Source organism: Cuculus canorus, chromosome 24 (genome assembly GCF_017976375.1).
Source record: "Cuculus canorus isolate bCucCan1 chromosome 24, bCucCan1.pri, whole genome shotgun sequence".
NCBI classification, from domain to species: Eukaryota; Metazoa; Chordata; class Aves; order Cuculiformes; family Cuculidae; genus Cuculus; species Cuculus canorus.
In genome coordinates this window covers 3,666,627-3,690,652 of record NC_071424.1, presented here as the reverse complement: position 1 = coordinate 3,690,652, position 24,026 = coordinate 3,666,627, and the positions used below count along the sequence as shown (strand labels likewise).

At 57.0% G+C, this 24,026-nt stretch overlaps 1 protein-coding gene across 3 annotated transcripts; it reads right to left on the bottom strand.

Moving 5' to 3' along the window:
• Positions 1-1,274: 1,274 nt before the first annotated feature.
• TFEB (transcription factor EB) lies at positions 1,275-22,471 on the bottom strand. Of its 3 annotated transcripts, none has more exons than XM_054087640.1 (9): positions 22,209-22,471; positions 6,467-6,712; positions 6,136-6,390; positions 5,965-6,045; positions 5,209-5,329; positions 4,974-5,030; positions 4,474-4,549; positions 4,162-4,309; positions 1,275-3,831 (listed from the first exon to the last, which is right to left on the bottom strand). In XM_054087640.1, the coding sequence occupies exons 2-9, from the start codon at positions 6,659-6,661 to the stop codon at positions 3,391-3,393; spliced, it is 1,374 nt and encodes a 457-aa protein (XP_053943615.1). In that variant the 5' UTR covers positions 6,662-6,712; positions 22,209-22,471; the 3' UTR covers positions 1,275-3,390. The 3 variants fall into 3 exon arrangements, with proteins under 3 accessions (XP_053943615.1, XP_053943613.1, XP_053943614.1); XM_054087638.1 differs by lacking the exon at positions 22,209-22,471 and adding an exon at positions 15,437-16,861; XM_054087639.1 differs by lacking the exon at positions 22,209-22,471 and adding an exon at positions 11,430-13,396.
• Positions 22,472-24,026: the final 1,555 nt, after the last annotated feature.

The following is a 24,026-nucleotide window of genomic DNA, read 5'->3' as shown; positions in this document are numbered from 1 at the left end:
GTTCCAATTAAGCAATCAGCAGATGGGTCAACACATCACAAGTCCCAGCTGTGCTCAGCACCGGGAGCTGTGGATCTCCCTGAAGGTCCTCCCTCCAGAGGGACTCTGAAAACTCCAAACCACACCAGGACCAGCTGAACGAGAGGAACAGCAGTGCTTCCCCACATCTAACCCCCCTTTCCTGCGAAAAAAAAAATCCATAGAATCATAGAATAGTTTGGGTTGGAAGGGGCCTTAAAGATCATCCAGTTCCAACCCCCTGCCATGGGCAGGGACATCCCACTGGATCAGGCTGCCCAAGGCCCATCCAACCTGGCCTTGAACACCTCCAGGGATGGGGCAGCCACGGCTTCCCTGGGCAACCTGGGCCAGTGCCTCACCACTCTCATGGTGAAGAAATTCTTCCTTATGTCCAGTCTAAATCTGCCCCTCTCCAGTTTATACCTGTTCCCCCTCGTCCTATCCCCACAAGCCTTTATGAACAGCCCCTCCCCAGCTTTCTCGTAGCCTTTTCAGGCACTAGAAAGTCGCTGTAAGGTCTCCTCAGAGCCTTCTCTTCTCCAGGCTGAACAACCCCAACTCTCTCAGCCTGTTCTCGTACGGGAGGTGCTCCAGCCCTTGGATCATCTTTGTAGCCTCCTCTGGACCCATTAAAACAGTTCCATCTCCTTCTTATGTTGCGGATTCCAGAGCTGGACACAACATTCCAGATGAGGTCTCCCAAGAGAGGAACAGAGGAGCAGAATCCCCTCCCTCCCTGCTGGCCACACTGCTTTGGATGCAGCCCAGGACACGGTTGGTTTCTGGGCTGCGAGCACACATCGTCGGCTCATATTGAGCTTCTCATCAACCAGCACCCCAAGTCCTTCTCTGCAGGGCTGCTCTTGATCACATCATCCCCCATCCTGTATTGAAACCATGGATTGCCCCGACCCAAGTGCAACCCAAGGCCTTGTTGAGCCTTATGAGGTTCCCAGCCCCTAAGCAGCCCCCCAAATCCAGGGCAGCTCCCATGCCAGCCCAGGATGCTGCTACAGCCCAACCTGGCACGGCCACAGCATCAGGGGGAAAGGAGGTCCGAGTGTTTTGAGCTCCATGACCCTCCCTCCTCTGGGATGAGAAGAAACAGCCTACGCTGCTACGCTCTGCAGTGTTGTAAATAAGTATATTTTAATGATTCTTCTTCCATTCCAGTTCATTCTTTTATACATTTATTTATAAAACAGTAGTAAAATTTTTTAATCAGAGCACAGTGCATTTAAAAAAAAAATAAAAGAAAACAAACAAAACCCCCAAAAGGTTAAAAAAAAATAATAATCCACAACTGTTTACTCACAGCCGGAGGAGATGCCACATCTTGTGCTGAGCAGTGGAAGGTCCTCTACCCTCTGGTGCCCAGAGTGGGGTGCAGAGCAGGCACGTACCCCAACCAGCCGCACATGTTGTGTGGAACCAGCAAGTGCCCAGCACGATAATCCTATAGCCACAATACTTCCAAGCGGCCAGGGATGTCCTATGCCCACCCTAAAGCACCCATGCAGACCCTCTGATGTGCACAGATCCATCACATCTATAGGTGCTCAATGCAGCACAAGGGGTTCTGCCGGTCTGCCAGGGGGATTATTCTCTTTACAGGCACTAACAGCAGCGCATAAAGGATGCCAAAGCCTCTCATGAACATGTGGGGTGAAACAGCCCCAACCTGCCAGGGCAAAGCCCAGTGCCCCTTGTCCCCAACCCCTCCACTCTCTTCCCTGCATCCCTGTGGGGCCACAGCCAGACCCTGCCCTGCCCCAGCTCTCCAGGACACCTCCAACGTGTCCTCCCTCTTTCTTCCTTTCCTGATCTCCTCCCCACCTTCTGCACTTCCCCACACCCTCACATCTAACAGGCATCTCTCCAAGGGGGCACCGGAGCTGTCCCCCATCTCACAATCCCAAAAGCAGCAACAATAGAGCAAGCTCATCCTTCCTTGGCAGTAGGGCCAGCTGCGCTTGCCCCTTGCAGTCCCTGCCCCACAACATTTCCCATCCTTGGTCCAGGATGGGGTGCACCCAGTGGCCCCCATCTCCGAACGGGCTCCAGCCAGGCAGCCACAGCTCCCACGGCCCAGGAGATAGTGCAGAATCACAGAGATCTCCTCTCCCCAGCCTTCCCCATGCTCCCTTTTGGGCTTTACAACAAATTTGTGCAGTATTCTCCCTGTGAACAGCATCCCCTTCCCCTGCTCAGCTCCTTCCCTGCCACCAGTGGGGCAAAGGAGGCAGAAGATGATGCAAAGCTCAAAGCAGCTCCCTGTCACCGAGCTATCCTGGCTGGGGAATGAGCTGGTGACAATGGGAAAAGAAACTCCCAAGAGCCAAAAGCAGAGTGGCAGCTCAGGTTTGGCATCAGGATAAACCAGCTCCTGGTCCCCAGCCAAAGCCTGGACCTTCATGCCCAGCTTGTGGGGCAGGACATCTGCTTTCAACAAGTATCCCCCAAAAAAGGTGTAAAACTCCCTTTGTCCTTCCACCCAAAGAGCTGGGGCTTGGCGTTACGGGGCAGAAGCACTTCTGTGGGGATGTCTTGAGGGAGGCTGAAGGTCACTTGGCACCACGCAGCCCTTGTCCAGAGGCTAGGGAGGTTTTGGGGTGGTGGGTGCTGCCAAACTCTGAGGTGCGGATCACAGCAGGGGGCTGACCGAGCATCAAACACCCTGTCCTGGCTGTTTTGGAAGTACTCAATGTTGACTCGAATTTGTAGCCTCAGACCCAACTCACTCAGACAACAGCCCCTGTGCCCCATTAATTAACTTGCTCCAAGTAAAGCACCTCTTCTCCCTCCTGCCCTGCAACACAGAGAGGCAACGGGTGCACCGAGGAAGGAGGAACCGTGAAGGACTTGGCATCATGAAGCATCCACAGGACTTGGAGGCCACTGCTGGGGAAGACTCACTGGGGACATGGGTTCCCGGAGCAGGGCAGCAAGGAGGCAACAAGCCTGACAAAAAGCTCTTTGAGCATCATCCCTCTCCTCCCCGGAATTGAAGGCTCCTGCCCGCTCCAGCTCCGAGCTATCACCCTGGGGAAGGGCTTCAATCCATTAGGGTTTTGCTGAAAGGCAAAGCGGCCGAGATCACGCTCCCAGGATAGGGAATCTGCAGTCAGGTCAACGCCATGGCAAGCCAAGAAGGTTCGCTCCAGCTCCTGGCAAAGAAAAGCTTGCAAAAGACACAGCGGTACCCAGCGAGCCTTGATCCGAGACTCCCGTTGCATAGAGAAAAGGAACTCCTACGTAGATTCAAGTGCACGGCAGGACGGGCTCTTCCAGCAAGAAGAGCGCCCTGTAACTTCACTAACCAAACTTGAAGGTCCAGTCCTCGCTCCCAGTGTTGGAGCAGCTTCCTCGTCACAGCATGTCTGCATCTTCCATGCTGAAGCTGCTTCGGCGACTGCTGGCCTTGGAAGCTTCCGGGGACATGGCCGAGAATAAGGGATCAGAGGCCAGGGGCAGCATGGTGTCCTGCATCAGCATCAAGTCCAGCTCCTTCTTGGATAGGGATGGGAAGGAAGCGCTGTGGCAGGGCTCCAGGCTGTCTGGAAAACCCTGGGAGCCATCATCAAAGCTCAGGCTGTGGGTAAAGTCCAGCTGGTGGTAGGGAGACTGGGGTGGTGGAGGCAGTGCTGGCTGCGCCTGAGATTCGGGGTCTGGGGGTGGCAGCAGCGGCTCCAGCGTCCCCTCGTCCCCGACGGCTTCTTGTTTGACCACTTGTTGAGCCAGCTCGGCCACATTGACGCCCGAGGGCGAGGAAGTGGGCAGCCCGTGGACGCGTGCCTGCATCTCCAGCTCCTGCCAACAGAGCACAGGAAGTCTTTGGTGGGGACGTCACACATGGGAACACAGCACCTGGGCATTCACAGAGGTGGCAGGGACAGAAGGACAGAGACGGAGAGCACGGAAGAAGTGAAGGATGGAAAACAGTGACCCATGCAAAGCTCAACACCACTCTCTGTGGTGACGTGAACCTCAGACATCTGGTTTGTCTGAAGACTTTGTTCCTGGTGACTTAACAGCTGTAAGAGGGAGGAGAGCCCCTGATCGTCCCCTCGGCAGAGGAAAACTGAGCTGCTCATGGGGCTGGAGCAGACTAGAGGGAAGGAAGAGCACAGGGAAGCTCACCTGAATGCGCAGCAGTAGCTGCTTATTTGTCATCTCCAAACGGCGCGAATGATTCTCCAGGTCTCGTGACCTCTGCAAGTCCTTCTGCATCCTCTTGATGTAGTCCACAGACGCCTTCAGGATCGTTCCTTTGTTCCAGCGCACATCTCTGCCATGCAGGATGAAAAAAGAGACTGCAATTTGCCTGACAGCAACATGTCCCTTCTTCCCTGTTCCACCAAAAAGTCCCTCTGCAAGTATCGCTGTCTACAGGGCCGAGCATCGAGCAAGCCCACGAGACCCGCAGTTAGCCCACAAACCACTGATACGTACAGGTCATTGGCCTTGGGAATCAGCATCCCCAACTCTTTGATGCGGTCATTGATGTTAAACCTTCGCCGTCTCTCGACTGCAGGGTGAGAAGAGAGGGAAGGCGGTGAGGAGGCAGCAGGATCAGGAGAGGCTCCATGTTCTCCAGACCCCACTGGCCATGCTGCTGCTCCCGGCTTGGCCAGATCCTCCGGAGTTGGGCTGCTCAGGAAACCTCTGAGGCCAACCCTTTGGCACTTTGCTCCCATCCAGCGTCCCAGCAGATCTGACCTTCCCCCAGTGCTAACGAGAAGGATAACAGGATGTCTCTTGAACCACAAACATTTTGCACAGCCAGGAAAGAGAGAGCTGTGGGGGTATTTCCTGAGGATGAGGTGGGATGGAAAGGGGGACTCAGCTCAGAGAGAGAGAGGAGGAATGAGGATGAAGAGTGGCGAGGACAGGACTGCGGGGATGGGAGAGGAAAAGCAACACCACGTGCAGGCAGCCAGCGCTGAACTCACTCAGGTTGTGATTGTCTTTCTTCTGGCGCTCTTTTGCCAGGGCTCTGCTCTCAGCATCTGCAATGGAGACCCATAATGTCACCCAGAGAGGACAAGGCTGCATCTCACCCCACAAACATCCCAGGCTGGTTCAGAGCACCCCAACACCGCAGAGCCAGCCCTCCCCACCCAGCCCCAGCCAATTTTGGCACTCGCCCTCACCCCATCTCCCCCAGCTCTGGGGCTGGGGACGTACCTGTCAGCTCTCTCTTTTGGGTGAGGTCGGCGGGGCAAGAGCTGCTGGTGACACCTACAAGAGAAGCTGTCACCTGGGGGTCCCCGCTATAGACATTCATGTGACTGCTGGACATCGGCAGCTGGAAAGCAGAGGGACAGGAGGGTTAGCTCCATCCGGGACTGCGGGAGCAGGGTTCAAGCCTAGCTGCTTGGCCTCTGAGATGCAAGTGCGTAGCCCAGGAAGGTGTAATTGCCTTCCTGGGCCCTTAAAACAGCTATAATCAGGACTTCAAAGGGCACAGCTGATCCCCTCCCATGGCCAGCATCTAAAATAGGGCAGATGAATCACATCTAAAAAGGTTCAGCAGGATGAACCCCACTGGGAGGCACAAGCTGCCATACGGATCCAACCCAGGATCCAACCCACTCCGAGGAAGCTTCTGGCTGGGAAAACCTTCCCAGCACCAACATCCCCCTGGTCCTTCCCTGTGCCCTTCTCCCAGCTCTCCGGCTTTTTATAATGGCTCCCAACTGTCATTAAAGAGGAAAAGAAGCTGAAAAACTGGCTCTCACAGTTGCTGCCTCCCTTCCCCCAGCCCCAGGGACACCCATCCCAGGGATGAGGCTGGATTGGGCTGGCACCTGGCATCACTGGATGGGGCAGAAGGAAAGGTCCCCTCTGTGCCACCTCTGCAAGCGTGGTGATGTGGGATTCCCAGGCCACCTTCCCACAACCCAAGGTCTGATCTCTTCCAAACACGCATCAGAGACTCACTGTGTTGGGCATGTGGACTTCAGGATTCATATAGCCCAAGACATCATCCAGGCGCATGATGTCATCGATCACCTCATCAAACTGAAAGGGAAAGGTGAAAGGCACCAAGTGAGCTTCTTTGCCCTTTCTAGCACCTTTGCCTCCCCCAGCGACGTGGTGGTACCTCCTCACCTCCCGCTCAGGGTTGGAGCCGATGTTGAGCATGGCCATGGGGCTGTTGGGTGCGCTGTTGCCCGCCGAGGAGGACATGACATGGCTGGGTCGGACGCCAGGCGACGCAGCAGGGGGTGGTTTGGGAGAATGGCTGACGGGGCTGACGTGGGCAGCAAACTTGTTCCCATAGGTTTCGGAGAGATAAGCTTGAACCTTCTTGTCCCGTGATTTCTGCAGGTGGTACGTGGTGGGGTTCTCCAGGTAGGACTGGACCTGCAAGAAGACAAGCCATCAGGAATCTTCCATGCCTCCTGGGACCGGGAAAGGGGGGACACCTCTAGCACTGTACCTTGAGGACCTCTCCAGGCACAGGTGGTGGAGACTGGTAGTGAACAGGGGTGTTGATGGCCGGGGTGGAGGCCACCGGCATCCGCTGCTGTTGCATGTAGTTCATCATCATCTGCTGCTGCATGCGCTCCCTCTCCGCCTCCTGCTGCGCTTGCTGCTTCATCAGCTCCATCCGCAGGCCGATGCGGGACGCCATGGTGCACCGGGGGACCAGAACGTGAGCACCCACTGAGCACGGAGGGGAAACCTGAAGAAGAGGACATGGTACATCAGAAACAGCCTGGTTTGCAGCAGGGAAACTGAGGCACAGGGAGGGAGCAGACATCCTGGAGCATCCGGTGGCTAAACCAGCAATGACAGCCCTAACACCAGAGAGATGGACCCCACCACCGCACTCCCTGGGGACAGCGAGGGCATCCTGAGGGAATGGGCAGGGCAGGGAGCAGCGTGGATCCAGCACCTGGCGAGCGTGGACTCAAGTACCGCCGGGTTCAGCCGGAGCGTGCTTTGAGCCACCAATTTCTGAAACACTGGAGCAAAGCAAGAAGGGCCAGGAAAAAAAAACGAGTCAGGGAGTGGAGCGAAAGGGAAAGAGAAAGCAAGGGAAGAACAGGAAGAAAAGGCCAGCGGGTGCCAGGAGGTTTAACCCTCAGCCTGGCTGGCCCGAAACCTCAGCTCCAGCGTGAGGCGAACAACGTGGCTTCTGTGCGGGACCGGCACGCGAGCACGGAGGCGGGGGGAGGCGTGCGAGGCCCCCGCACCGCACAGACTGGCCCTTGTTCCCCCGTACAAAGGGGACGGCGGCCCATGGAGAGAGGGAGAGGATGCCAAGGAGAAGGGATTTGCTCTGCCCAGACTCTCTGGGGCACAAATCCACAGGGCTCCCATCCGGGGCTGCGATGCGGATGCAGGAGATGCTGTGTGGGATGAGGGTCTGGACCACAGAATCTGCAGGGTGGAAGGGAAAGCGGAGCAAAGGACTCAAAGCAAACACTGCCAGGGGAACAGGCAGGAGCCAAACAGACAGAGTTTGCTCTGCTGCAGCCTAACCAGACAAATCTGGAGGGTTTTGCTCTTTAAACACAATGTGTAATTGCAGACAAAGGCACCACAGCAGATAGAACACACCGGGGTTCCAGCGAGGCATCTGATACACAATGCCACGCGATATCCTAAGGGGGAAATTAAATCAAGCCAGCATGGACAGAAATACGATTACATGGATCAAGAGCCAGCTATTGAACGGCAAGGGGAAGGTAATTAATTAGACATGGTGGCCCGACTAAAGGGGGATGGGAGAAGAGGAGCCTGGGACAGTTATCAATTGGAGCTTCATTAAGACGTCTGTCGCAAACGGCCTTAGAAGAGGGCACGGGGATGGTTGAGATGAGCAACAGCAAAGCCCTGGCAAAAGACCCAGCGACACCAGGGACAGCCCGCAGCATATCAAACAAAGCTGAAGATGGATAAACCATGGCTGATGCACACGGCAGGGGTATAATAACCCCAAATATTAAGAGCAGGATGAGAGGAAAACCTCCAAGATGAACCATCCTGTGGCCAAGGTCCAAGGAGACCTTAAAGCAGCCTTCCAGTAGCTAAAGGAGGTACAGGAAAGCTGGGGAGGGACTTTTTACAAGGGCATGGAGTGAGAGGATGAGGGGAAATGGCCTTAAACTGAAAGATGGAAGGGAGATTTAGATTAGATGTAAGCAAAATAGTCTTTACTATGAGGGCAGTGAGGTCCTGGCCCAGGTTGCTCAGAGCAGTGGTGGCTTCACCATCCCTGGAGGGGTTCAAGGCCAGGCTGGATGGGGCTTGGAGCAACTGGATCCAGTGGGAGGTGTCCCTGCCCATGGCAGGGGTGGGAGGATAGAAGTGGACAGACTTTGAGGTCCCTTCCGGCCCAAACCATTCCATGACTCTGTGATCCTGGCATGGAGTGACTGACCATGCTCTGCAAGCCCAGCTCACACTGCACAACTCAGGCAGAGCCAGGGCAGCGAAGGGGAAAAGCACTGGGGTTCCACAGGATGGATGTATTCAGCCGGCTTTCAGCACCAGGGGGGGAGCAGGAAAGGAGTTTCAAGCTGTGCACATGGAAACTTTGCAGTCAGTCCCTGTGTTTATCTGCCCGTGGCCCTGCAAAGCACCGTGTGCAGCAGCAGCGCTGAGCGCACCCCATGGGTGGCTGCACAAGGACCCCGGCTCGATGGGCACAGGGTGGGGGGACAAGATGGGGAGGAGGAGGAAAGTGGAGTGGGGAAACCTTGTGTTGAGGATGGAGCTGCTTCTCTGCAGAGCTGAGGGTGTCAAGGCTCTTCTCAGGAAGGGCAGCCAGTACATGGGGGAAGGAGGGTGTCATGTGAAGCCCACAGAGGCATAACCACCCACGGAACAGCACCCATTCACCCCACCAGCCCCAGTCCCACCACCCTGCCTTGCGGTAGAACCCCCCCAGCTGCCCCCCTAAGGAAACAGGAGCCGAAATTGCTGCCCTCTCCCCTGGGAAACTCCGGAGAAGGGGAGCTGCCAAGGGCAAGGATGGAGAAGGGTGGCCAGAGTCGGGCCCAATAAGGACGGGGGGGAAATTAGGTCAGGTTTAAAATAACCCGCTTGGTTCTGCCTGGCTTCCCCCCCACCCCCCGAAACACTGAACAGCTTCTGCTTTCGCTCTGAGTCAGACCCAGGCGGGAAGGAGGTAGGAAAGGATGGAGACCCAGACAGTGCGGTGGTACAAGCACTCTACACCGGGAGATGTGTCCCACCCTGGGGACGCGCCCCACCATCCCTTGGTCCAGGGGTGCAGGAATAAAGCACGCCAGGACGGCAGCTCCATCCAAGATGCCTGCTATTCCTGGGAAGGTGAAAGATGTTGGCATCCTAGAAAAAGCACACCCAGAGGCTTTCTCATCCCCATGCCAGGAGCAGCCCCTGCTTGGTCCCTGCCTGGAGGGGACCCTGGTGAGGGTCTGTCCCAGTGCCTGGCTCCAAGCGGGAAGCAGGGCCACCCAGGGCATGGCCCGGCATTGGGCTTCCCAGCGGATGCTGCCAGGGCACCTGCTGGGGACACATCCCCATCGGTCACCAAGAGGGAAGACAAGCGGAAGAAGGAAGGTGGTGGGAGGCCCATGGAGCAACGGGAAGGGGATGGAAAGGGAGAAGAAAGGCTGAAGGGCAGGAAGGTAGGAGGGAGCAGGGAAAGGGTGGATGGCCCCAGTAGCTCTCCACACCTTGACTCCACCTTTCCGATTTGGACAGTGGGGACCGGTGGCAGCAGGGACACAGGGCAGCTTTTCCATGCCTGGAGCAGCCATGGCATAGGGTGCATTGCCCATCACCAGCCATCAGCAGGAGAAGCCACAGTGCCAACCCAGTCCTCACTCTGCCTGCAGCCTCCACCTCCATGGAGGAACCCAAAGCACAGGCCTGGGGTTGAGCCAGAAATGCAGGGAAAAGGGATGGATTTCCCAAGGAAAACTCTACCCATGCTCCAAAAACCCCACAACCCTACCTCCTCAGGTCAGGGAAAAAGCTAATCCCACTTTGTTGTGGGATCGCACCCTAAACGACAGCAGCTCTTCAAGTGAAACCCTCCCCAGATGCTGGAGAGGGGTGCACTCCATCATCACCCGGGGGATCCAGGCTCCAGCCATGCTCCACCGCCGCACACACCCCCGACCCACTGCTGGGACAACGCATGGGGCCGGAGCCAGGGAATTCATCTCCCTTCAAAATATCTCCGCTGCTATTTAGCAGCACAGTTATTTCTGGACCTTACTTGCTTTTCCTCTGGGGGTATTATTTCATCAAGAGCTCAACACTCTCACCCTGCGCCGGGTCAACACCTACGGGTGGCTCCAACTGGAGGATCCCAGAGGCACCCTGAGATGCCCTGACCCTTGCTGGTCCCTACAGGACTTTGTACCTCATCCCCGCAGAAGCCCAGCAACACCACAACCCAGGCTGTGAGAGGGGTCGGCTGCTCAGCAACCACTGATGCTTTCTGAAGTGACATCAGATGCAGCTCCGGAGAGCCAGCGTGGGGCACGCAGTGCCACCCTGAAGAGACAAAACACCTGGAGCCACACCGCCATCCCCACACAGCACCCCACCGCCTCCTCCCCAGGCGCATCGCTGCCCAGGTGTGGGTTTGAAATAAAAGCTGCTGTGAGGCAGTTTCCAGATTTAGCCTCTGCGAAGTACAGGGATATCGCGTTACCCTCCCAGCGGCATCCGTGCTGCCCGAGCTGCCGGCAGCGTACGGGCACGCACACACACACACACTGTGTAAATCCAACACATCTCCTGCCCACTCCTTCCAAAGCTGGAGGGGAGCTATGCTCCACTCAGCCCTGGAGACAAAGCTGAGAACCCCCAAACTCATCACACTCCCACGCTTGTGTTTATTTCCCAGTCAACTGTGGCTGTTTATAAGCGGAAAAATCAATGAGCAGCTTCAGCCGGGTGTGGGGACCCCCGGGGAAGGAGGGGAGCCAGAGCCGGGGCGATGCCACTCACCCACTCGATGCTCGGGGCTGCTTCATTGAGAACCAAGAGAGCAGCAAAAAGGAAAGGGAGAAGAAAGAAGTGAAAACAGCCCTGCTTCTTGCTACCGGCAGCAAGTGAGGGCCCGCTGAGCCTTTCTTCCTTGTTTTCCATTTTCAGATGATGAGGGTGGGGGCAAAAGCGGGGGCAGTGAGCGAGGGAGCCCAGTGCACCCCATCCTGGGCAGGGCGAAGCACCTGCTGGTGTTTTGGGGCAGCGAGTGGCTGGAAGGATCTGGCAGCCAGGAAATGGGATGCATGACAAGAGTTTGCTCCACACCAAGATTTGCTTCGACAGCAATGAGCTACCACCCCGTCAGACACCCGCAAAGCCACCCCACGGGTGCCTGCAGCCCGGTGATGGGCTCTGCTGCCACCTCGCTCTGCAGGGAAGGGGGACAACGGGACAGGGGTTACCTGGATGCAGGATGTCAGGACCAGGGGGGACTCCGGGCACTGGGGCCAGCAGGTCACAGCTCCTCGGTGCTCCTTGCCAAGGCCAGCTCGGCTCCTGCGCCAGCCCCGCGTTTCCTCATTTTCAGCACCCTGCTTTTAACACCACAGCAGCCACGCAGAGTGTAGAGGGAGGGAAGTTGCAAAAAACCTCCAAACCTGCTTGTTTTGCGCACTGCAACACAGGAGTTAGCAATCAAGCTGAGAAAAAGCGTGGCAAAAATAGATGCTGCCATCTCAGCCGGGCTCTCTGCGGTGCTTGAGCCCCGGCTGGGTCTGCCCCATCGCGTCCCTTCCGGGCCACCCGGCTGGTCCAGAGCTTCTGGCAGAGTGACTGCAGTGCTGCTGCGGTGACATCCCAGCCTGCAAATCCGCAGAGGGATAAAAGGTGTCCCTTGTCCCTCCAGGAGACATGGCACGCAAGGATCCCTCATACTCCGTGTGCTTGGAGTGGGTGCAGAGCAAGCACCAGCATTAGGTGGCCGGATCCGGCCTCACACACTGCTCCCTCCAGCACCCACAGCTCATCCTCACCAGGACAGCGATGCCAGTGTTGGCTGGCACCAGCCAGGATGGCAATGGCAAAGCCGGGGGATGACAAGGACGCCTGCGTGACATCCCACACAGCTGGCAAGGTGCCGGGGAACCCCCACGCCCCCGTTGTGCAAAGCCGCTTTGCATCATATCCCCTTTGCACCCATTGCTGGGTGTGCCACCGTCCCACGAGGGCACCGTGGCACCTCCCCGTGCACCCCAAATGGATCAAGATCCCCGCCAGGGAAGCCTGCCGAGCCGCTGCTGTGCCACCCCGCCAGCAACGTGGCTGGCACCCATCAGCTCCCGCGCAGCTGGGACCACAGCCTCTCCCTTGGGGTGCTTGCCCTGACTTGGCAAGGCCACCACAGGAGTGATTTATGCCATGCCAACATACCCGTGGTGTCAGAGTCAGATAACGCCAGCACCTAGCGGGAGGAAGGACGGTGTCCTTCATCTTCATCAGCGAGCGGAGAAGCACAGTGATTGACAGCCCCAGAAAGGGGCAGGGGAACAGGGTCAACCCAGGGAATTAGGATGGGATTCCTCACCAGAAGGGTAGACAAACACCCTTGTGGACACGTTGGTGTTGTGTTGATGGTTGGACTTGATCTTAAGAGATCTTTTCCAGCCTCAACAACTCTAAGAAAGCCAGCAGAGCAACTTCTATCCTTGGAGACCCCAATCTAACACCAATGTTGGTCATGCCTGTGACTGAACCAGAGGCTCCAGATGTTCCATTCAGCCTACACCCCTCTGGGATGAGGATGAAGTGGTGAGAAATTGTGGGATGGCCCTATTTCCAACCTCAGAGAGCAACCCAGCAGGCAGGAGATGGGTCGGGCAGGAGATGGGTCGGGCAAGTAGATGGCCAGAGCCACCGCAGCCCTGGTCAGAGGCACCTTCCCTGTGAGCACGCAGCCCTGAAAGGGAGAAGGAGAATGTGGAGGGACTTGGCAAATAAAAGCTGGGATCAGTTGACAACACCAACGAGAGACTGAGTCACCCGGACTGTTTTTAGCCCTGGCATCTCAGAAACTTGGACGGCGGCATTGTTAACAGGCGCTTGGGTCAGAGGCCAAATGTTTTCCCTTCCCAGCGTTAAACACCGCTTCTGGAAGCAGCCCAGGTATCCAGCACAGTAAAATCATTACAGCAAGTCTTGTATGACAGCAGCACCCTGGCTAAAGTGCTGCTCAAAGTGCCCAGAGAAGCTCACATCAACCGGGAGGCATCAGGGACCCAGCAGAGGGAAAAGCATCAGTCTTCAGGTACCGAGAGCCAGGGCTGAGCGTCCTTTGTCACAGTAGCATCCCCACTGGAAATCAAATGGGGACCATAAAAAAGCTCACTGGTCGTGGTGGTACCAAGATATAGCATAGAATCATAGAATGGTTTGGGTTGGAAGGGACCTCAAAGCCCATCCAGTCCCACCCCCTGCCATGGGCAGGGACACCTCCCACTGGATCAGGGGCTCCAAGCACCATCCAACCTGGCCTGGAACCCCTCCAGGGATGGGGCAGCCACCACTGCTCTGGGCAACCTGTTCCAGGGCCTCCCCACCCTCACAGCAAAACATTTCTTCCTAAGATCTCATCTCAATCTCCCCTCTTTCAACTCCAAACCATTCCCTCTCATCCTATCCCTGCACTCGCTGACCAAGAGCCCCTCTCCAGCTTTCCTGTCTTCCCAAGAACGCATTCCCAAGAATTCCTACCTATGCAGGGCAGCTGTTACGAGGTTAACAACACAGGCTTGCTCTGATGTTTCTCCTTCACCCCAAAAAGCACTCCTTCACCCCAAAAAGCCCCTCTTCCTGGCACAGCACAGCCAGGAGACAGCATGAACACCACCACCCCAGTTGAGCACAGTGCGTGGACACTGGCACCCACGGGCCAGATCCCGGTGCAGCCCCAGGAACAGGGTACGGATGGTGGGGGTAGACTCTACCTTCCCTCCAGTCGCTCCAAACTGGAGCAAAACCCCTTCCTGCAGGGTGGCTGATGCGGTGCAGAAGCCCTGATTGAAACATCACTGTCCAACTGACCACCCGGGGAATTCACAGCCCGCCAGCACAAACAGCCCAAGCCGACAAGTTCCTGCCTTTCCCTCCCACCCCCTGCCTGACAGCGGCAATTAAAAATAAAAGTGTTAACAGGCAGAAGGATGTTCCTCGGGTGAGGAAGAGCCAACAGCAGCGCAGAGGTTGGGGACATGCAGTCTGGCAACACCCCGAGCTGAGCGATTAATCAGCCCCGTATCGCATCCTCCTGCCAGCGGGGAGGTGAGGAGAGGAGCGAGGTGACCTTGGAGGGGCCTCAGCCACACTGGCAGGGAAGGACATGTGGCTGCACCACGTCCCACTCACCTCGACAAAGGTCGCATGTGCAGGAGAGAGCCGGGAGCGAGGCCCCACGGGCAACCCGTGGCCAAAGAGCAAAGCCTGTCCTGCTCCAGCGTGGCCTGACTCCAAAGAACTCCAGGGATGGTGTGTTTGTAAAATAACTGCAAAGATGAGCAACAAGGGGAACAGACAGGAGAGCACCAGACCTGGTCCCCAGTTTGAGTCCAACAGGGCAGATGCAACATACCACAGGGATTTAGAGGTACTGCAGGCACCCAGAATCCTAGAAACCACCCAAGAATCATAGAATCACAGAATCACAGAACGGTTTGGCTTGGAAGGGATTTCAAAGTCCATCCAGTTCCACCTCCTGCCATGGGCAGGGACACCTCCCACTGGATCAGGGGCTTCAAGCCCCATCCAACCTGGCCTGGAACCCCTCCAGGGATGGGGCAGCCACCACTGCTCTGGGCAACATGAACCAGTGCCTCACCACTTTGTGGCCTCATTGTGAAGAATTTCTTCTTACCATCTAGTCTAAATCCTCCCTCCTCCAGCGTAAAGCCATTTCTCCTCATCCTATCACTACATGCCCTTGTAAGAAGTCATCCCTCCCCAGCTTTCTTGGAGACCCCAACAAAATGGGGATGCTCAACAAAATCAGCCCTTGAGGTCCATGCATGCCAAGTTCATGGTGTCACTTGCAGTGAGCAGAAGGTATGAGATGACAGCAGCCACCCCATGTTCCTCACCCTGATGCCGGAGGCGCTCCCAGCGCCGCCTCCATCCCTCCTCCCTCCCTCCCTGGCCCCATGCTGCTGGAAGGAGGTAATATTTATAAATACACCGTGTCCAGCCCCTAGCGCTTGGCCACAAGCTTCTCAGGAGGCGGATTTCATGTAACCGTACCGCAGCCGGCAGCCCCAGTGCCACGGCCACCCCATCCATGGGATCTGCAGCTGTTCCCTGGCCCCAAGAATAAACAAGTTGGGGACAGCCTGTGACTTGTCCTCCCAAACAGCCCCAGAGCTCTTCCCGCTGCCATCTCAGCCACCTCTCATGCTCAGGGGAGCACCCAGCCATCGCCACTTACCCACAGAAGGGAGGTTTCTCCACTCCCCTCCTTTCCCTCAAGCTCAGTCTGATGCTTTCCTGCTCTGTGAAGGTCAAACTTGGCTCTCGGGAGCCCCGGTGCCAATTCAACCCCTGTCCTGGCACTGTGCCGCTCTGCAACCAGGTCGGGTGCTGTCGTCTCCCCAGCACAAGTTATGCTGGTTTGACTACAAAAGAGCCCAGAGGTTTTTGCCACCAGGCTGGGCTTTGTCCAGGGGAGATTGTGTCCTCCCCCGAGCCTGGAGTGGTCCCCGAGGAGCGGCAGTGGGGCCGGGGCTGTGTGGCACCCACCCTGCTGCAGATAAGGCAGGAGCTGCAGCCAGCACCAAGCCCGCTGGCACCCAACCTCCCCTCCTCCTGTGGGATTTGTAAGCCAGGAGTGAGGAAACATTCCCTGCGTGCCATGTGGCTGCAGACCCTGCTCCACCAGCAGCCCGCTCCTCATTTCCTCCCTAAAAATTCCCCACCTCATGCAATTCCCCCAAAATCTCATGGAAACAGCCTGGCTGAAAGCCAGAGCTGCCACGCTCGCTTGTTCCTGATGCTCCAAAAGCTCCCCTCCCTGTCCCCAAGTCATTGCCACCAAGGCATCCCAGCCCAGCCCCTGCAGCTGGGAGCACACACAACACCTCTACTTGTCCTCAATGCTGTGCAGAAGGGTCCAAAGGTGCCCAGGTTGGATGCTCCCATGGCCCTCCTAATTCTGGCATCTGGTGCTCCTGCAGCATCTGCACAAACCACGCTGGAGGCTCAACCACGCACTGAAAGGATTCATATCCAAAGCAGAGTCCCCAAATAATGCTGTGCCGGGTGGAGGAGAGGAGCTAGGTGATGGGAAACCTTCAGCTTCACAACTGCTTATACAAGAAGTAAATCAATCATTAATGGTGTTCATGATGGGAAGGAAAAAGAGGGATGTAGCCCGCAGGGAAGGATGTTACCTGGGTGTTTCAGGTTTGTCCGGAAAGAAAGTTGCACCAATTTAACTAAAGGAGGGAATTTAAGCAGACAGCAGGGTGTGGGGAGTTTGTTCAGAGTTAAATGAACTTGTAGGAAGGGTGATAAAATGCTGGGGGCGATTCTTAGGAGAGTCTTGAAGATGGCACAGCCTGCAAAGGCTGCAGGGACCGTGGGGCTGGGGCTGCTGAGCCACTGAAAGATGTCCTCAGCACAGGAAGGACTTGGATCGGTTATACTGAGTCCAGAGGAGGCCACAGAGATGATCTGAGGGCCAAAGCATCTCCCACACAAGGACAGCCTGAGAGAGCTGGGCTTGTTGAGCCTGGAGAAGACAAGGCTGTAGGGAGACTTTAGAGCAGCCTCCAGGACTGAAAGGGGCTCCGCGAAAGCTGGGGAGGGGCTCTGGATCAGGGAGGGCAGGCAGAGGATGAGGGGGATGGGTTTTCAGCTGAAAAAGAGGGGAGATTGAGATGAGATCTTAGGGAGAAATATTTTCCTGTGCAGGTGGGGAGACCCTGGCCCAGGTTGCCCAGAGCAGTGGTGGCTGCCCCATCCCTGGAGGTGTTCAAGGCCAGGTTGGATGGGGCTTGGAGCCCCTGATCCAGTGGGAGGTGTCCCTGCCCATGGCAGGGGGTAGAACTGGATGGGCTTTAAGGTCTCTTCCAATCCAAACCATTCTGTGATTCTATAAGTGTTTCCCATCCACACAAACCTACCCACCACCTGCTGCAAATCCCCCACCACAGTGCTCACCCCCACCCTCCCACTCCCAGTCTCTAACACTCATCTTCCCAAAACACCTCCCAGACTGCCCACTGGGCCTCCAGAGAAGGAACATCCCCCATTCATGGGGAGCTACAGAGCTCTGCTTCTGTCCTACAGACCGATGGGACAATGCACGCTCCTCGTGGAAGCTCCCAAGAGCCCCACGTCAGCCTCCCAGGCTGGATCCCCCCACCGTCACAGCACACCGAGCTGCTTCTGGCAAGGTCCTTCCAGGCAGAGACTGTGCAGCCCTGCTTGCATCTTGCTCCGGGCTCCTCTGCCCACAGGGAAATCATGCGGTTTCTTTACTTTCTTTTTTTTTGTTGTTTTTTCAATTTAACATTTATAGGTTTGCTCCACTGCTTCTACAGTAGATAATGAAGTGGAAGATGTTTGGAGATCGGACGGGTTCTTCAAAGGCAGCTGTTAGCATCAGCTGGAGAAGACCAGAGCCAGCATCAGTGCTGGGATTGTGCCCATCGTTCCTGGTTTTCTCAGCAATGCGCTACCTCCACCTCCAGCCAAGTTGTGGGTATCCCTTGAAGGTAAGGAACAGGAGCACAGAGCTGACTCCTGCACCCCTAGGCTGACCATGTCATGGGACCCTACGCGCATGCAAATCCACAAGGAAAACCAACTCTGACCGAAACCCTAGTGCCAGGCGCCAACCCTGTGGTGGGGCACGACCTTGTGATGAATCAGGGGGAAGCACTGGGGCTCTTTTTGGACACCCTGGTGGGGGAAAAAAAAAAAAAAGATGAGCATGTGTTTCCTGTCTGCGCGTTCACAGATCATCCTTTATATCCCTCTAAGCGTTACACCATCAGCACCTTCCCTGGCGTCAGCCAGGAGGGTTACGATAACCATGGCTCGCCCGGGGAATCACCAAATGCAGGGGGATGCACCTCAGCTGCCTCCACACTGGGACCACATCACAGCTTGGCAAAGCCCCTCCTGGGCTTGCAGAGGTGATGCAACTGCAGAAATGCCACCAGGATGCCCACGGAGCTGGAGCAGGCACGGCACAGCACGGTGGCGGCACACATTGCACCTCGGTAAGGCTCTGCTCTTTTACAGGGTTGTAAAACGCCCAATGCCGGCTCTGGTGGCTGCGAAGCACCCTATAAATCTCCCCATTTCCATTTGGGTTGGGGAAGCCATCACCAGACACCATGGGTCAACCCCGGCGTGCGCTGCAGCCATGTGATGCCACAATGCCACTGCCAAGCTGCAGAGCCCATGCTGGGGACACCGCTGTGCTGCCATGACCCTGGCAAGATGTTTCTTCGCAGCCTGATTCCTCTTTGAGCAGAGTGTGGGACACAACCCCACAGAGGGCAGTTACGAAACGGCTCCTGTTCAGTGGGTGTAGCTCAAGGCATCCCCAAAAAAACCAAACCACAAACTCCAGCTGTCCCCAGGGATGGAGATCAGAGGTGACAGGGTTGGAAGCTCAGAAGTGACAGGGAAGGAAGCCCAGAAATGACGGGGAAGGAAACCCAGAAATGACGGGGAAGGGAGACAGGGGTGATGGGGATGCACCATGCTCAGCATCCAGAGAGCTCCATCCTCCCCACCATTCATCCGCACCCTCCAGGAGAGGAGGGAGAAACAGCAATCCAGAGCTGAGTTCCCCCCTTCCAACACAACACCAAGACTCCAGCATCCCCCCCAGCACCCCACTCTACAAGAGGAACCAGAAGGGTGTTTCTACTCTCAGAATACATGGGTTTTTTTGGGGGGGCACCCCCAGCATGACCTCCTCAGCCCCCAGTTCCCTGCAGCGGCTGTTTCTCTCCCCGCAGGGCTGTGCTTGCTCGAGCTCCATGGCCACCCCACCCTCAGCCCTGGAAATGTCCCCCCTGCTCCGATGATTCATCACTTTGTTGCTCTCACTCGTGCAGGGCTCTTCCCTTTCCCCCCCTTCACGGCCAAAAAGCGATGAACGGGGGGGAAATGGGGAAACCTCATCACGGCAAAGGCGGTGGCAGGGCAACAGGGGAGGGGATCCAGGAACACACGTGCCATAAACTCGGCGCTGTGGAGTGTGGAAAAAGAAATAAAGACCTGGCTGGAATCACAGCTTCCATCCCAAACACCCGGATGCTGGAGTCGTCCCATTGCAGCCAGCTCCACCCCGGAGCGGTTTCCTACTGATAAGGGCAGGAGGCAAACCCAGCATCCCTTGGGAAGCAAAGCCAGCATGCCTTGGAAAACACTCCAGCTCCGCTCCGCACGCCACAGGGTCAGCACATGCCGCTCGGCCGCCCACCGCAACCATCGGTACCCACTCCTATAGCTTAAATCTGATGGTTTCTCACCTCCAGCAGCCCAATATTTCCAAACACCCCCAGCATCCCCTGGAAAACACTCCGGTTCCCCTCTGCACACCATGAGGTCAGCACGCACTGCGGGGTCAGCACATGGTGCTCACAGCCGCTCATCACAACCATCGGTACCCACTTCTAGACCTTAAATCTGGTGGTTTCTCATCTCCAGCACCCCAATATTCCCAAATATTCCCAGCATCCCTCAGAAAACGCTCTGGTTCCTCTCCATACACCATGGGTCGGCATGTGCCACTCGGCACCCACCACAGCCATTGGTACCTGCTTCTATAGCCTAAATCTGGTGGTTTCTCATCTCCAGCATCCCAATATTCCCAAACACCCCCAGCATCCCTTGGAAAACACTCCTGCTCCCCTCTGCACACCATGGGGTCAGCACGCACTGCGAGGTCAGCACGTGGTGCTCGCAACCACCCATCACAACCATCGGTACCCACTTCTAGATCTTAAATCTGGTGGTTTCTCATCTCCAGCACCCCAATATTCCCAAATATTCCCAGCATCCCTCAGAAAACGCTCTGGTTCCTCTCCATACACCATGGGGTCAGCATGTGCCACTCGGTCAACCATCACAACCATTGGTTCCCGCTTTTATAGCCAAAATCTGGTGGTTTCTCACCTCCAGCATCCCAATATTCCCAAACACCCCCAGCATCCCTTGGAAAACACTCCTGCTCCCCTCTGCACACCATGGGGTCAGCACGCACTGCGGGGTCAGCATGTGGTGCTCACAGCCGCCCATCACAACCATCGGTACCCACATCTAGACCTTAAATCTGGTGGTTTCTCACCTCCAGCACCCCAATATTCCCAAACTCTCCCAGCATCCCTTGGAAAACACTCCAGCTCCCCCCACGCACGGTGGGTCAGCACGTGGTGCTTGCAGTCACCCATCACAACCATCAATACCCACTTCTAGACCCAAAATCTGGTGGTTTCTCACCTCCAGCAGCCCAATATTCCCAAACACCCACCGGCTCTGGCATGGTTTTCCTTGCCGGATCCCCCAGCAGCAGGTAAGCGCACGCTCAGCACCCGCAGCAGGGAAAAACCAGCCCCACTCCCTCCTCCGGCTGCAGGAGCAGCCGTGCATGAAGCCAAGCAAACATGGCAGTGGAAATTAAAGAGAGGGGAGAGAAAGAATAAAAATAACCCCCCCTTAACCGCACACTTTTGCTGTCTGTTGGATTCTCTGCTGTTATATAAAATAATCACGAACTCCCCCCATGCTCCACAGGCTGGGAACGCGCAGAAGCGCTGCGATTCCTGGAAACAGGCCCTGATTTTTCTCGGACTTGGTTATTTATTTATCTTCGAAAAGCACAATAACCACCATATTTTCTCTCATTTTGTTGCGTTTTTTTGTTTTTCTTTTGCAAGGAAATTTCCCCATCATCTGACTCACCGAAGCTTTAGGGGACATCAGCGTGAGGGCTGGCGTAATCCTTCCTGCTTGGCAATTAATTCATCTATCTAATTAATCAGCGGCTGTAGGTTCAGCACAGCCCCCTCTTATGCCTCTGCCAAATTCCCGGTGCCCCAAAGGACCAAGTTGCAGGCAGGGGCTCTTCTTGGTGACTCCCTAAAAGCTGTGCGGCGTGGGGTATCCCAACCCCTCCCTTGCCTTTTGCAGACCCCAAAAGCAGCAGGGCTTGGGGGGCAGCCAGCTCATCAGGGTAGACCCCCCCCATGTCCTTTCCCTCCCTTTCTGGTAGGGATTTCCATCCAATCCTAGTGGGGGGATGCATGGCTACCCCTAAGCAAACCCAGCGTGATGGGTGTCAGTGCCAAAGGCTGGAGCATCCGTGCCTCAGTTTCCCCACACATGGGTTAAGGGGCGGGAGGGGGAGACACTAATTAAGGGTGACATGGGCAAGGCAGCTTGGGCTACTGGAGGGCTCGCAGCCCCCAGGACCTTCAGTTTTAGGGAAAGGGAACCCAGTCAAGCTGCTGGGGACCCCAGACCCCATAACTGAGAGGCTTGAAGCCCCCGGGACCCTCAGCTTTGGGGAAAGAGAACACAACCACGGTGCTGGAGACCCCAGACCCCCATAACTGAGGGTTCAAAGCCCCCAGGACCCTCAGCTTTGGGGAGGGGACACTCAGCCAAGCTGCTGGGGACCCCAGACCCCTATAACCAAGGGGTTCAAAGCCCCCAGGACCCTCAGCTTTGGGGAAAGGGAACCCAACCAAGCTGCTGGGGACCCCAGACCCCCATAACAGAGGGTCTCAAGCCCCCAGGACCTTCAGCTTTGGGGAAAGAGAACACAACCGAGGTGCTGGAGACCCCAGACCCCCATAACGGAGGGCCTTGAAGCCTCCAGGACCCTCAGCTTTGGGGAAGGGACACTCAGCCAAGCTGCTGGGGACCCCAGACCCCTATAACCAAAGGGTTCAAAGCCCCCAGGACCCTCAGCTTTGGGGAAAGGGAACCCAACCAAGCTGCTGGGGACCCCAGACCCCCATAATGGAGGGTCTCAAGCCTTGCAGCAGCCTCAGCCCCGGCCGGAGCCTCCTTGGAGCAAGGGAGCTCTTCGATTTTTGTTATTATTTTCAGCCAAAGAGGTAAAAAAACTGCAAAAACCCCGCCTCGGCGAGTTCAGAGCAGCCCTGGCGTGGGGCAGGGGAGTCCCCAGCACCCCCACACCGCAGAGGTCCCCCTGCACCCCCCACACTCACCCTTCGGCCGCGGAGCTCCGCGATCGCCGAGAGACACAAAGTGCTTCGGCTCCGCTCGGGTCGATTTGGGGCCGCTCGGCTCGGTTCGGGGCCGCTCGGGGCCGTTCGGCTCCGCTCGGATCCGTTCGGCTCCTCTGGGGGTCTGTTCGGGGCCGCTCGGGGCCGTTCGGCTCCGCTCGGGTCGGTTCGGGGCCGCTCGGGTCGGTTCGGCTGCCTTCGGGTCGGTTCGGCTGCCTTCGGGTCGGCGCCCTCGGCTCCGCTCGGCTACCCTCGGCTCCGTTCGGCTGCCTTCGGCTCCGCTCGGCTGCCTTCGGCTCGGTTCGGCTCGGTTCGGCTGCCTTCGGCTGGGTTCGGCTGGGTTCGGAGCCGCTCGGCCGGGCCCCGCCGCTCCCACACCGAGGGAGGGCAGCAGCGCCCGCCCGGCCCGGCCCTTTGCGGCCCGCAGCTCGCCGGGAGCTGTAGTCCGGAGAGGGGCAGGTCTGCCCTCGCCTGATGGGACTTGTAGTCGCCCGCCCTTGGCCACAGCAGGAGTTAGGAGGCGATGGTTTCCTGCCCCAAAAATGGGGGGGTTCCACATGAGGGGGGCACCAGGGGCGGGGGAGCTGGGGAGCGCAGTGCTGAGGCAGGCAGCTCCTTGCACCAGGACCCTGCAGCTCCTTGCACTGCAGTTGTGCAGCTCCTTGCACTGCAGTTGCACAGCTCCTTGCACCAGGATCGTGCAGCTCTTTGCACCGCGATCGTGCAGCTCCTTGCACCAGGACCCTGCAGCTCCTTGCACTGCTGTTGTACAGCTCCTTGCACTACAGTCGTGCAGCTCCTTGCACTACAGTCATGCAGCTCCTAGCACCAGGATCATGCAGCTCCTTGCACCAGGATCATGCAGCTCCTTGCACCAGGGTCGTGCAGATCCTCACAACATGGTCATGCAGCTCCTCACACCGCAATTGTGCAGCTCCTTGCACTACAGTCGTGCAGCTCCGTGCACCAGGATCATGCAGCTCCTTGCACTACAGTCGTGCAGCTCCTGGCACCAGGATCATGCAGCTCCTTGCACTAGGGTTTTACAGCTCCTCACACCATGACCCTGCAGCTTGTCGCACCAGGATCATGCTGCTCCTTATACCGCGATCATGCATCTCCTTACACAATCATGCAGCTCCTTTGCACCAGGGTTTCACCGCTCCGTGCTCTGGCTCGCACCATTCCTTTCTCCGGTGTCGGGGTCTCGTTGTGGCCATGGAGGGTTAGCAGTGACCTGGGAACGCGCAGGGTGGTGGCAGCAGTCACAGCCTGTGTTGTCTCAAGGCATGGGAGCGCTTGGCCCCTTCCAGATGGGACCCTTGCGATGTGGCAGCTACTGCGGGAACCATGCAGAGAGCGCAGAGCTTTTAGTGCGAAATGAATTCTCCGTCAACTCAGGGTGGCAGCGGGAAGGAGCGACGGGGACCCTTCCCAGCTGGAGGCAGCAAGCCCTGCTGCACCCCGAGTCCGCAGGGCATGGTGTGACCCCACCACTGGGCTACCTATGGCAGCACGAAGGGGTTTCCCTCTCCATGGCCAGGAGATCCCTGCTCTGCAGGAGCTGCTGGGGCAGATTTGGCTGTAAACAGCAGATTTAACAGGCTGTCACGTGCCCCAGCGGGGGGACTGTCATCTGACCCAGAGATGGGTGTCAGACCACAGGTGATGGGCTGCGTCTCCTGTGCATCACCCCATGCTGGACCTCGACATCAGCCTCTTGGGTTCACTTCAAGCATTCAGCGGTGGCACGATCTATCCGACACTGCATCCAGTGTTGGGGCTGATCGTGACCCCCTC